At 42.9% G+C, this 15140-nt stretch overlaps 1 protein-coding gene across 2 annotated transcripts in view; it reads left to right on the forward strand.

Annotated features, from left to right (window-relative positions):
* LOC110485901 (keratin, type I cytoskeletal 18) overlaps positions 1–14992 on the forward strand; it is a 31813-nt gene extending 16821 nt beyond the window's left edge. For both annotated transcript variants that reach the window (XM_021557118.2, XM_021557117.2), the window contains 3 exons: positions 7516–7775; positions 9170–9272; positions 12806–14992. In XM_021557118.2, coding sequence (XP_021412793.2) covers positions 7516–7775; positions 9170–9272; positions 12806–13037 — 595 coding nt within the window. In that variant the 3' untranslated portion in view covers positions 13038–14992. The remainder of the gene's footprint in view (positions 1–7515; positions 7776–9169; positions 9273–12805) is intronic.
* The last annotated feature ends 148 nt before the right edge of the window (positions 14993–15140 follow it).

Here is a 15140-nt window from a genome sequence, read left to right on the forward strand (position 1 = left end):
AAATAAACGCAGTTGACAGGGAGAGTTTCTTTTTTTTTGCTGAGTTTAGATGCACACAGATGAATACGCACCTACTAAGGGTGAGATAGCTGATATGAAGGTATAACGTGATATTGTGAAATTACATTTTAAAACAGTTTCATGCTACAGGGCATATTCACAGCAATGAGCTGGCAGGTCTTTATCCTTAAACCGCAAACCTGAACTATAAATAAGAACCGTAAAGCTCTGAGAGGTATAAAATGAATGAAGACGGATGAAATAAACAGGCAGGATAAGCTTTCGTACAACATTAAAATGTCCAAACAGAAATTGTATCACATTGAAGTTCTTAAATTAATAACAAGACGGTGAAGAAATGTGAAGGTTTTTTGCTCGAGAAACTTTTTGAGGGCACTATACATTTGAAAGAAAAGGCATCGAAAGTGAAGGTCGTGAATCATTAGTCAGTATGAGAAAGATGATCTCAGGATCTGTGAGGACATGAGGAAGGGCGGAGACCCTCTTAAGTTGCATGAACTCTCCTTCACTTTGCAAATGAACCAGAATGAAGATGCCCCAGTTGCTTTTAACAGAACATGAAAACTATGCTATAAAAACTCCCCAATGAGGGTCCCACGCCCTATAATGACCCATATTTTGTTTCCCATGCACATTCAGACAGTCAAAAACGTATCACCAAACACATCAAATTCATACAGTTGTAGTTGGAAGTTTACATACACTTAGGTTGGAGTCATTAAAACTCATTTTTCAACCACTCCACAAATTTCTTGTTAATTAACAAACTATAGTTTTGGCAAGTCGGTTAGGACATCTACTTTGTGCATGACTCAAGTAATTTTTCCAACAATTGTTTACAGACAGATTATTTCACTTATAATTCACTGTATCACAATTCCAGTGGGTCAGAAGTTTACATACACTAAGTTGACTGTGCCTTTAATTAAACAGCTTGGAAAATTCCAGAAAATAATGTCATGGCTTTAGAAGCGTCTGATAGGCTAATTGACATCATTTGAGTCAATTGGAGGTGTTGCTGTGGATGTTTTTCAAGGTGTACCTTTATACTCAATGCCTCTTTGCTTGACATCATGGGAAAATCAAAAGAAATCAGCCAAGACCACCCCAACCGTGAAGAACAGGGGTGGCAGCATCATGTTGCTTTGCTGCAGGAGGGACTGGTGCACTTCACAAAGTAAAATTATGTGGATATATTGAAACCACATCTCAAGACATCAGTCAGGACGTTAAAGCTTGGTCGCAAATGGGTCTTCCAAATTGACAAAGACCCCAAGCATACTTCCAAAGTTGTGGCAAAATGGGTTAAGGACAACAAAATCAAGGTATTGGAGTGGCCATCACAAAGCCCTAACCTCAACCCTATAGAAGATTTGTGGGCAGAACTGAAAAAGTGTGTTTGAGAGCAAGGAGGCCTACAAACCTGACTCAGTTACACCAGCTCTGTCAGGAGGAATGGGCCAAAATTCACCCAACTTATTGTGGGAAGCTTGTGGAAGGCGATCAGAAACGTTTGACCCAAGTTAAACAATTTAAAGGCAATGCTACCAAATACTAATTGAGTGTATGTATAACTTCTGCCCCACTGGGAATGTGATGAAAGAAATAAAAGCTGAAATAAATAATTCTCTCAAATATTATTCTGACATTTCACATTCTTAAAATAAAGTGGTGATCCTAATTGACCTAAGACAGGGAATTTTTACTTGGATTAAATGTCAGGAATTGACTGCGATTACTTACCACGGACTAGCAGAATCATTTCTTTCACGACTCTTTCACGACTCTAATGAGCCTGACGCGAAGGATGTACTGATTCCTCGGGAACATGCCCCAATCCCTTTGATCTGCGTGAAGAGGAGGCGGAGAAAGACGGGCCGAAGAGCGGGCTGCCTTCTGAGAATTCGTAGGTGATCGAATAAACCCCCACTTCCCTCCATTCTGCTAGCAAACGTGCAATCCTTGGAGAATAAGATCGACGAGTTATGTGGAAGATTAAACTACCAACGGGACATTAAAAATTGTAACATCTTATGCTTCATGGAGTCGTGGCTGAACGACGACAATATCAACATACAGCTGGCTGGTTATACGATGTACCGGCAGGATAGAACAGCGGTGTCTGGTAAGACAAGGGCCGGCGGACTATGTATTTTTGTAAATAACAGCTGGTGCACGATATCTAAGGAAGTCTCGAGCTATTGCTCGCCTGAGGTAGAGTATCTCATGATAAGCTGTAGACCACACTAACTACAGAGAGATCTGTATTCTTTGTAGCTGTTTACATACCACCACTGTCAGAGGCTGGCACTAAGACATCATTGAATGATCTGCATAAGCAAACAAGAAAACGCTCACCCAGAGGCGGCGCTCCTAGTACCCGGGGACTTCAATGCAGGGAAACTTAAATACATTTTACCAAATTTCTATCAGCATGTTAAATGTGCAACCAGAGGAAAAATAACTCTGGACCACCTATAACTCCACACACAGAGACGCATACAAAGCTCTCCCTCACCCTCCATTTGGCAAATCTGACCATAATTCTATCCTCCTGATTCCTGCAAAAAATTAAAGCAGGAAGCACCAGTGACAAGATCAATAAAAAAGTGTTCAGATGAAGCAGATGCGAAGCCACAGGACTGTTTTGCAGTACAGACAGGAATATATTCCTCGATTCCTGCAATGGCATTGTGGAGTACAGAACATCAGTCATTGGATTCATCAATAAGTGCATCGATGACGTTGTCCCCACAGTGACCGCACGTACATACCCCAACCAGAAGCCATGGATTATAGGCAGGATCCGCACTGAGCTAAAGGCTAGAGCTGCCGCTTTCAAGGAGTCGGACTCTAACCCGGAAGCTTATAAGAAATACCGCTATGGCCTCTGACGAACCATCAAGCAGGCAAAGTGTCAATTGAGGACTAAGATCCAATCGTAATACACCGGCTCTGACTCTCATCGGATGTGGCAGGGCTTGCAAACCATTACAGACTACAAAGAGAAGCACACCCGAGAGCTTCCCAGTGACATGAGCCTACCAGATGAGCTAAACTACTTCAATACTCGCTTTGAGGCAAAGAACACTGAAACATGCATGAGAGCACCAGCTATTCCGGGAAGACTGTGTGATCACGCTCTCTGCAGCCAATGTGAGTAAGATCTTTAAACAGGTCAACATTCACAAGGCCGCAGGACCAGATGGATTACCAGGACGTGTACTGCGAGCATACGCTGACCAACTGACAAGTGTCTTCACTGACATGTTCAACCTCTCCCTGTCCGAATCTGTAATACCAACATGTTTAACCTGTTGCGACGACCAAACCCGGATCCGGGATTCTATTTATAGACCTAAGCTCATTACCATAACGCAACGTTAACTATTCATGAAAATCGCAAATGAAATGAAATAAATATGCTAGCTCTCAAGCTTAGCCTTTTGTTAACAACACTGTCATCTCAGATTTTCAAAATATGCTTTTCAACCATAGGAAAACAATAATTTGTGTAACAGTAGCTAGCTAGCGTAGCATTTAGCGTTAGCATTAGCGTTAGCATTAGCGTTAGCATTTAGCAGGCAACTATCACAAAAACAAGTAAAGCCTTCAAATAAAATAACTTACCTTTGAAGAACTTCTGATGTTTTCAATGAGGAGACTCTCAGTTAGATAGCAGATGCTCCGTTTTTCCAAAAAGATTCTTTGTGTATTAGAAATAGCTCCGTTTTGTACATCACATTTGGCTACCAAAAAAAAAAAAAAAAAAAAAAAAAAAAAACGAAAATTCAGCCCTCAAAACGCAAACTTTTTTCCAAATTAACTCCATAATATCGACTGAAACATGGCAAACGTGGTTTAGAATCAATCCTCAAGGTGTTTTTCCACATATCTCTTCAATGATATATCCTTCGTGGAAGCCTGGTTTCTCCTTGCTCTCAAATGGAAAAATAATTGCACCTGGCTTTACGCTCCAATTTCGACGCAGGGACACCAGGCGGACACTTGGAAAATGTAGTCTCTTATGGTCAATCTTCCAATGATATGCCTACAAATACGTCACAATGCTGCTAACACTTTGGGGGAACGACAGAAAGTGTAGGCTCATTCCTTGCGCAATCACAGCCATATAAGGAGACAATGGAAAACAGAGCTTCAGAAATTCTGCTCATTTCCTGGTTGACGCATCATCTTGGTTTCGCCTGTAGAATGAGTTCTGGGGCACTTACAGACAATATCTTTGCAGATTCTGAAACTTCAGAGTGTTTTCTTTCAAAAACTGTCAAGAATATGCATAGTCGAGCATCTTTTCGTGACAAAATATCGCGCTTAAAACGGGAATGTTTTTTATCCAAAAATGAAATAGCGCCCCTAGAGATCAAAGAGGTTAAAGCAGACCACCATAGTGCCTGTGCCCAAGAACACTAAGGTAACCTGCCTAAATGACTACTGACCCGTAGCACTCACATCTGTAGCCATGAAGTGCATTGAAAGGCTGGTAATGGCTCACATCAACATCATCATCCCAGAAACCCTAGACCCACTCCAATGTACATGCCACCCTAACAGATCCACAGATGATGCAATCTCTATTGCACTCCACACTGCCCTTTCCCACCTGGACAAAAGGAACACCTATGTGAGAATGCTATTCATTGACTACAGCTCAGCTTTCAACACCATAGTGCCCTCAAAGCTCATCAATAAAGTAAGGACCCTGGGACTAAACACCACCCTCTGCAACTGGATCCTGGACTTCCTGATGGGCCGCCCGCAGGTGGTAAAGATAGGTAACAACACATCCGCCACGCTGATCCTCAACACAGGGGGCCCTCAGGGGTGCGTACTCAGTCCCCTCCTGTACTCTCTGTTCACTCATGACTGCACGGCCAGGCACGACTCCAACACCATCATTAAATTTGCAGATGACACAACAGTGGTAGGCCTGATCACTGACAACGACGAGACAGCCTATAGGGAGGAGGTCAGAGACCTGGATGTGTGGTGCCCAGACAACAACCTCTCCCTCAATGTGATCAAGACAAAGGAGATGATTGTGGACTCCTGGAAAAGGAGAACCGAGCATGCCCCCATTCTCATCGACGGGGCTGCAGTGGAGCAGGTCGAGTGCTTGAAGTTCCTTGGTGTCCACATCACCAACAAACTGACATGGTCCAATTACACCAAGACAGTCGTGAAGAGGGAACGACAAAACCTATTCCCCCTAATCCTGGCTGGTTGCATCACTGCCTGGTATGGCAACTGCTCAGCCTCCGACCGCAAGGCACTACAGAGGGTAGCGCGAACGGACCGGTACATCACTGGGGCCAAGCTTCCTGATATCCAGGACCTCTACCACGCATTGTCAGAGGAAGGCATTAAACATGGTCAAAGACTCCAGCCCCCCTAGTCATAGACTGTTCTCTCTGCTACCGCACAGCAACCGGTACCGGAGCGCCAAGTCTAGGTCCAAGAGGCTTCTAAACAGCTTCTACCCCCAAGCCATAAGACTCCTGAACATCTAGTCAAATGGCTACCCAGACTATTTGCATTGTCCCCCACCCCTCTCCCCCTCTTTACACCACTGCTACTCTCTGTTGTAATCTATGCATAGTCACTTTAATAACTCTAGCTACATGTACATACTACCTCAACTAACCGGTGCCACTGCACATAGATCCTGTAGTGGTATATAGTCCTGTATATAGTCTCGTTATTGTTATTTTACTGCTGCTCTTTAATTACTTGATACTTTTATCTCTTATTCTTATCTGTATTTTTTTGAAACTGCATTGTTGGTTAGGGGCTCGTAAGTAAGCATTTCACTGTGAGGTCTACACCTGTTGTATTCGGCGCATGTGACTAATAAAATTGGATTGGATTTGAAAATGAGCTTAAAGGATGAAGGTCATTTAAAAACGGATTCCTCATATTTTAGCCCCTTTGTTTCTCTGTCCAAACAACTAGATTTACGTGTTGAGTCTTTCTCTTTTGTTGAGGAGTGTGACAGATGTTCTTTCTTTACTGTTGCAGCTGCATAGAGAATCAAAAATAATTGCAGGTTGAGACAGAGATGTTCTGGTGGTGAGTCAATATAATTGCGAAACTGTTGGTTACTGGAAATTCACCAGGAGTGTGCTAATGTACACTGAGTGTACAAAACACTTAGGACACCTGCTCTTTCCATGACATAGTCTGACTCGGTGAATCCAGGTGAAAGCTATGATCTCTTATTGATGGCACTTGTTAAATCCACTTCAATCAATGTTGATGAAGGAGAGGAGACGGCTTAAAGAAGGATTTTTAAGCCTTGAGCAGGGTATGGTAGGTGCCAGGTTTGTGTCAAGAACTGCAACGCTGCTGGGTTTTTCAAGATTTAAGAATGGTCCACAACTGTGAGAAGCATTGGAGTCAACATGGGCCAGCATCCCTGTGGAATGCTTTTGACACCTTGTAGAGTCCAAGGGGTGGGGGCGGGGGATGTGTTCTTAATGTTTTGTACACTCAGTGTATTTACTTACATACAATACAGGCATCCAGGCAGGAAGGCAGACAGGCATGCAGGAAAACAGGCAGACAGACAGACATGCAGAAAGACAGGCAGACAGACAGATAGACGGGCAGGCAGGCAGGCAGGCAGACAGACAGACAGACAGACAGACAGACAGACAGACAGACAGACAGACAGACAGGCAGGCAGGCAGGCAGGCAGGCAGGCAGGAAGGCAGACAGACAGGCAGGCAGGCAGGCAGGCAGACAGACAATACAGACTCATTTCTCTGCGTTGTGTGTACAGATATAAGACCGTTTTAAACTACCAGATGTTCTGTACCAGACATCCCCACATTCACCTCTTCACCTCATGGCTTTCGGGTCCCTGAGATCTTTAATGTCGTTTCCTCTTAACATTTATTACGGAAGATTCCATTCAATTTACAGGCCTAAAGTTTATACTCAGTTATCATCACTGGGGCATTCACAGGCTGGTCACACGAATGCATTCAAGCACAGACAGTTCACAGCCATTATGTTTGTACATCGCAGATCTGTCCCTCAATTTAGCACACTCACCCCAGCAGGCCTCATAATTATGTTTTTAGTACCACCTTTTATTGATCTGGGAGGTGCTCCGCAGGATCTAGTTTTATGACCATCCAGGTTGAGTAAGGTGACGCTCGATGATGCATCCTAGATCTTCTACTAGTCTATTGGATTCAGATCTATGTTCTCAGAAGATCACAATGCACTTGCTCAACTCAAGATGCCAAGCTCCTTATTGTATCAATCTGCTCTGTCATGTCATATCATGATTAGGATGTGCTGACAACACTATAAGATATCCTTCCGCCAGGCAATTTCTTTGAGTGTACGGAAATGGCTAAAGTTATCCCATCAAATATGTAGACAGCATCTGAGACAGCTGCCGAAGGAGTGTCCCCCCTCACAGATTCCATTGAGTCCTACTCACCATGTTTTCTCATCTGTTCACAGGTACCCAGGTGGGCGTAACGGACAGGTCATGGGGCTACGGCGCTGGAGGGGCCCCATAAGAGAGCCAGGCTCCATAGGGGAGGAGCCCAAGGAGAATGGAGTGGAGGAGAATGGCTTCAGTGACCCCGCAGTAACCCCTGAGGAGCCACTGTCCGAGCCCCTGCCTGAGAGACCCCAGCAGTGGTCTGTGACAGAGAACAGCCTGAGGAGGAGCCCTGCACTAACGCTGTATAGGCAACAGAGCCTGGTCATCCTTACAGGTGGGTGACGTGGTCAGACACATACACACACAGAATGGTACACACATATTCATGTTAATAGTCATACACACTCGTATACACACAATCAGGCAGGAATACCATACACACACATTCAGTATGCTAAATACACTATATATAAAAACATTTGTGGATTCGGATATTTCAGCCACACCCGTTGTTGACAGGTGTATAAAATGGAGCGTACAGCCATGCAATCTCCATAGACAAACATTGGCAGTAGAAAGGCCTTACTGAAGAGCTCAGTGACTTTCAATGTGGCACCTTCATAGGATGCCACCTTTCCAACAAGTCAGTTTGTCAAATTTCTCGCCTGCTAGGGCTTCCCCGGTCAATTGTAAGTGCTGTTATTGTGAAGTGGAAATGTCTCGGAGCAACAACGGCTCAGCCGCGAAGTGGTAGGCAACACAAGCTCACAGAACGAGACCACCGAGTGCTAAAGCGCATAGCGCGTAAAAATCATCTGTCCTCGGTTGCAACACTCACTACCAAGTTCCAAACTGCCTCTGGAGGCAACGTCAGCACAAGATCTGTTCGTCGGGAGCTTCATGAAAAGGGTTTCCATGGCTGAGCAGCCGCACTCGCACACAAGCCTAAGATCACCATGCGCAATGCCAAGCATTGGCTGGAGTGGCGTAAAGCTTGCCGCCATTGAACTCTGTAGCATCAAAAACGCGTTCTCTTCTCTGGAGTGATGAATCACGCTTCACCATCTAACAGTCCTACGGATGAATCTGGGTTTGGCGAACAGTACCTGCCACAAAGTGTAGTGCAAACTGTAAAGTTTGGTGGAGGAGGAGTAATGGTCTGGGGCTGTTTTTCATGGTTTGGGCTAGGCCCCTTAGTTCCAGTGAAGGGAAATCTTAACGCTACAGCATTCAATAACATTCTAGATGATTCTGTGCTTCCAACTTTATGGAAACAGTTTGGGGAAGGCCTTTTCCTGTTCCGGTATGACAATGCCCCCGTGCACAAAGCGAGGGTCATACAGAAATGGTCTGTCGAGATCTGTGTGGAAGAACTTGACTGGACTGCACAGAGCCCTGACCTCAACCCCATCAATCACCTTTGGTATGAATTGGAACACCGACTGTGAGCCAGTCCTAATCGCACAACATCCGTGCCCGACCTCACCAATGCTCTTGTTGCTGAATTGAAGCAAGTCTCCCTAGCAATGTTACAACACCTAATGGAAAGCCTTCCCAGAAGAGTGGAGGCTGTTATAGCAGCAAAGGGGGGACCGACTCCATATTAATGTCCATGATTTTGGAATGAGATGTTCGATGAGCAGGTGTCCACATACTTTTGGTCATGTAGCGTATGTGTGTGTAACCAATCAAATTTCTGTTTGATTTGAGTATGTGTTTTATGTGCAGAGCCAGAGAGAGACAATGATCTGAGGATTTCCACAGTGAAGACCCAGGAGATCCTCCAAGGCAACGTGGTGAGGGAGAGTGCAGAGGGCACTGGCACCGTGGAGTAAGTATTTATCAGACCTAGGGCTGTTGCGGTGACCGTATTACCGCCACACTTGTGCTGAGTACACTGTACCAACCAGGATGGGAACGGCCGCATAAATATGTTTGCTTTCAGAGTCATCGTCGCCCTTGCGCTTGAGCCAGTTGTTTTACTAACTGTGTCATCTCGTAAACTTTCCTTGACTTTGAATTAGATACTTATCACAATTAACTGTTCAGAAGGCATGTACATCAGTGTGTGTTTGGGAAGGGTTCTCTGACTTATACCTTTTACTGGAAAAGTCCCACCCATACAATCATATAGGACCAATCATTAGTTAGAGATACCACATTAGGATTTACCCCAGGTTTACTGTGGCCAGGGTACACTTCACAACACCAGCTTTGTTAAGGAATGTTTGTTTGATTGTTTCCAATACGTGTACTCTACGTTTCTAGTTGTAGTCTAGCATGTCCCTCTAATCACTCTGACATCAATAAAAATTTATTTCAAAATCTAATCACACTTCATGAGAGCCCATGAGCTCATGTTGCGCAACATTTCTATTGGCTATGCAATTGTGTGAGAAAACAGAGTGATGGCCTCTATTAAAAATAGCATCCCATCAGATTGTATAGGCTCGGCCTACTATATATTTTTCTCAACTTTCCTAATATTAAGCACATTGCTTCTCTTTACAACAGTATAGCCTACCTGGCTAGCATATACAAATTACCACGGGACAATCATCCTCCGTTCGCTATTTAAGTGCATAGATGACATGTATTTTTTCCCCTGCCAGTTTCGGGACAAGTGCATAATGATGGTCCATTCTGAATCAAAACTAATTTCACACATATATTATTTAGTATATGGTAAGACAAGATTAAATCAGGAATAGTCTGATGGGTGACAATATTTGCCTATCACTTGAACTGAATTATATATTATCACTTGTGAATGATGCCTAGCGTGTGGCAAGAAACAAGGCCTTTTTTTCCATCTTTTTCAAACCATAGTCGCACAACTCATGTAGTCTATATCTTAAAGATGCCAAATAACTTCTTAAAATTAAGCACATCAATCCACTTTACAAGGGGTGTAAGAGTCCAACTGTCATACATAGGCAGCGAATGTGTTTCAAGTTTGGGAAAGATCCTTTTCACCATAAAGATGCACTTCTATAATAAAAGCATGCATAATCGCATTTGCGGTCACTTTTGATCATGGTGTTTTCCTCATAATGAAACATTCGTGCTTATAGCCTACTGCCGTGTGCGCATTGCTGCGCTTATAATGTGAAGAAATAGCCTAATAGTTTATCAACATTTTAAGCTAAATGTTCTGATCTGTTGCATCAGCCTCATTGCGTAGTGGTTGCATTCATTTGGAATCTATCACATCCCACAACTGTCCCAGACTATGTTTGGAATATTTATTTATTGCACAGAACAGAAAACAAAAATAAATGTGGACAGTTCTTCCAATATCTTCAATATGCACCTCGGAATTGGATAAGGACGCGTGCACTTGCGTCCCCGATGTGTCTGTCTACACTTGTAGCCTGTGAGAAAGACCCGATCACGTGATGGAGAGCCATGTGAGTGAGAAGTGCTTCGGAGCACGTAGCACTTAGAGAAAAGGGAATTTGAATTATTATATTGAGCCCAAGGGCACAACGGTCACTGGCCCGCAAAAGGCCTGGATTTTTTAAGAGTGCATTACGGTCACACAAAGGGGATGCCGCTGGGAAATTCGAGGCATTATCAAGTGCTTGTCAAATTGTGAATGAGAGACTGATGAAGTGTGTACAGCCTGTGCAAAAATAACTAAGCAGAGCTCATGCCTTTCAAGCAACTTTTTTTCAAATCATCATTAGTGGCATCATGCAGCCTTCCAATGTATTAAAAATCAAAACATATAGCCCAACGTTTGAAGAACTAAAGGTACATTAAAAACTAAATTAAGAATATAGGAGTACCTATTTCTTTGTTAACTGCTCAACACAGAATAGCTGCATATGCGCACTCCCTCGAATCATTTGGAGAAAATATAATTTCTATTTTATTCAGCTTTATTCTATTGTATTCTTCATACTATAAAATAATATAAAATAATGCCACGGGGAATTCTAAGCAAATCTTGTCTGCTAAATGAACTAGTGTAGCCCACAGTCATATGGCATAGCCAGATCAGGGCCTAACATAAGGTCAACTTACGTATGCTATTCTGTTTTCATGAAATAGGCAAAAAAATACATTTTCATATCATGTTTCTTTATACCTGTCTAAAATAAAGAATGGATTTATTGTTAAGGTGTAGGCTATATTACATGGATTTATTGTTAAGGTGTAGGCTATATTACATGGATTTATTAGACTTTTTAAAATTGAGATGTTCTGAAGGTCTGCATCAGTGGCTCATGTGTGGAAGCCAGCAGATGCTAAGTGTGTTTAGGTTAATTAATGGTCAGTTACCGTGAGACCGGCAGTTATTGGCTGACAATCACCGGATGACGAAATTTCATGATCGCCACGTCCCTAATCAGACCTATTAATCATGATTGTTGACCCAGTGTCACCGCCTGATTCAGTAAGTGTGAAAAGTAATCGTTCCTGAGTGTCAACTACAGTGAAGGGAGCAGGGATGCTTTACATATGTTATTCAAGAGACCATTATGGGATATCTTTTCAAACTGTCAAATTAGGTATTCTAAATATAATTCAGGACACATTTTTTTACCACTTTCGGTAGCAGCTGAACATATCTTTCACATGAACCACCTTTCCGTGTGTATTGTCTTTGTTAGACTAAAGATGACACCAATAGACACTTTCATTTTCCCTCCCTTAGCGACATCTAGTCCGAGAGACAAGATGTGCAGACACGCACAGGGAAGTACCTCTGCATGCCTAAGCCAGGAGTGATTAACAGCAGTTTATTCAGTTACGAAATGTGGCATAAATTTGGCATGCGCTCTCGGTCTGGGGGTTGTTGGGAATCTTTCTCATTGAGAGACATTCCTTAATGAGCTCCATTAGATGTGGAGACACCGGCGTTTCCCAAGAGGGAGTGGCGTCTGTCATTCCTACATTCTTTGTGCACACATCAGGTGTTAAAACCACACACTGTACCAAACGGGATGGGAACGGCCGCATAAATATGTTTGCTTTCAGAGTCATCGTCGCCCTGGTGCTTAAAAGCCTGTTGTTTTACTAACTGTGTCATCTCGTAAACTTTCCTTGACTTTGAATTAGATACTTATCACAATGAACTGTTCATGAGGCATGTACAATCAGTGTGTGTTTGGGAAGGGTTCTCTGACATACCTTTTACTGTAAAAGTCCCACCCATACAATCATATAGGACCAATCATCAGTTAGAGATACCATATTAGGATTTACCCCAGGTTTACTGTGGCCAGGGTACACTTCACAACACCAGCTTTGTTAAGGAATGTTTGTTTGTTTCTAAACATGTACTCTACGCTTCTAGTTGCCGTCTAGCATCTATTGCCTTTTAAAACCGAACCCATTGTTTCCCCAACCCCCCAGGACGGACAGGATCGACAAGGTGATTAAGCAGTGGGAGGGCTCCTTCTTCAAGGGGAACCCCAAGCTGCGGAAGAAGTCGGTGTCGCTACGATTCGACCTGCACATGGCGACTGCAGACGAGGGCTGCGCCCAGACCAAGCAGGATAGCCTGCCCGACGTGGAGGTCCGCCTGGTGATGAAGAGGTCCCGCAGTATCCCCACCATCGCGGCAAATGTCGAGGCAACAGTATAGTCGACGCAACAGTATGCCCATCCTTGATGGGTGATATCATCATTGAATTGCCTCCCTCATAAATGTTGTGATCTGGCAACAGCATCCCTACCCTTGACAGTGATATCACCGTGATATCAGCATTGCTTCCCATTGACCTAGGCTGAAGACGGGAAGGTTAAGACAATTAAGACATTCCATGCGAAAGCGTTCAAAATATAAAACACATTCATGGGACCGACCAGGTCCATTAATAACTATTAGCGCCATTGCTAACTAGCAACACTGGTCCCATGAATTGCAAAGAGTTATGAAATATTATAAACTGGTGGTTCGAGCCCTGAATGCAGATTGGCTGACAGCTGTGGTATATCAGAAGATATACCACAGGAATGATAACATTTGTATTTTACTGCTCTAATTACGTTGGTAACCAGTTTATAATTGCAATAAGGCACCTCAGGGTTTGTGGTATATGCCAATATACCACGGCTAAGGGCTGTGTCCAGGCACTCTGCGTTGCGCATAAGAACAGCCCTTAGCTGCTGTCAATTGGCCATATACCACACCTCCTCGGGCCTTATTGCTAAATTAGAATCCTCTTGTACGAACATGTATATTTTGAACCTAGCGGTATTGTCATGCCATCAAAGTTCCTGCAACTCCACTATCACCCACAATCATCATTGTGACATCAGCATTACCAGCAGCCATTTTGCAACCCCCATGACCAAACCAGCCACAGAAGACCACGTACATGAGGGGTTAATGTGTGTTTCATTTGACATATCAGCATTTCTTAATCATGTGTAAAAGTAGAAAGTCATATTGCCTACTTGCGATTTTGCCATCCAAGGCAAATGTGACAAAATGCCATGTTCAAGAGATTTCCCCTGTGGTCAATAATATATGATAGAGTATATAGTACTCACTGTGGTCATCACATTTAACAAATGTATAATCCAACCATCCCTCGGTAACAACTGACACTTTATACAGGTGGTGAAAAATATAAACATGGGAAAAAAGCTGAGGCATCACAGAGTTGTATGTGGCATTCTACTGGGGACTATTTAAGGGTGGTTCTTTACTTCTCAATTCGCTGTGTGTAAAATGCCAATGGTTTTGCTACGCAGTCATGGATCAACCCAGCACTGACAGTTTGCCTATGGCTGAAACCTGTACTTCGGGCTTTTTCCTTATAATGCTGTAAATCAACTGTAGTCTATATATTATCTATATATGGACAAAGTCCAAACAAAGCAATGAAGTTAGAAATGTACAGTTAAAAAAAAAAAAGAGAAAAAAAAGAAGAAGCTATTTATTTCCCCCACACTGCTCACTGTGACCCGAAATTGCAGTGAGGCTTCTTCCTGGAGAGCAACCCTCCTGTAGGTTTTCGTTTCAACCCGAGTTGTGACTAACCTGATTCAGTTTATCAACCAGCTAATTATTAGAATCAGGTGCGCTAGATTAGGATATGAGCGAAAACCTACAGGACGGAAGCTCTCCAACGGTTGGAGACGGAGAGAGCCCTTTTCTAATCTAACCCCGCCACTTGTATCGCAGAGATATACCCTGGTTTAGCCAGCAGGGGCCGGTATTTGTAAATAGTTGCTCTACAGTATCCTGAATGCTTTATTTTGGTATTGTTGTGTCGTATACATAATATCTATATGACTGATTACACTCTATAAGACAGTATCTTTATTTTATTTTTTTGCAATGTTTTTGAGTTGGCACCAAATATAGGATGCGAAGATAATACCATTGTGCATTGCAGTTGGGTCCCTCCTGTGTACAAATGTTAAAAACAATTATATTCTATGTAGTTCTTCATGCGCTTGATTTGCTCTGCTTCGCGGAGTACTTGGGACTAATTCTTCTTTTCGTTTTTGGAGCTCTTTAACTTTAGAATTAAGAATTATGCCTTTGTCTAATAATGTATTCATTTAAATAAAACACCAAAAACGCTGTCTTCAGTGGGTTTAAAAAAATATATATATATAGAATAGTATATTTCTCTAGTCATGGGTATGTGTACAAATGCTGCACATTTTTCAGAAATAATGTATTTCCACAGAGTCATATTATTTCATGTATTTCCAGATTCTTTCATGTATT

This window comes from Oncorhynchus mykiss, chromosome 13, assembly GCF_013265735.2.
Source record: "Oncorhynchus mykiss isolate Arlee chromosome 13, USDA_OmykA_1.1, whole genome shotgun sequence".
NCBI classification, from domain to species: domain Eukaryota; kingdom Metazoa; phylum Chordata; class Actinopteri; order Salmoniformes; family Salmonidae; genus Oncorhynchus; species Oncorhynchus mykiss.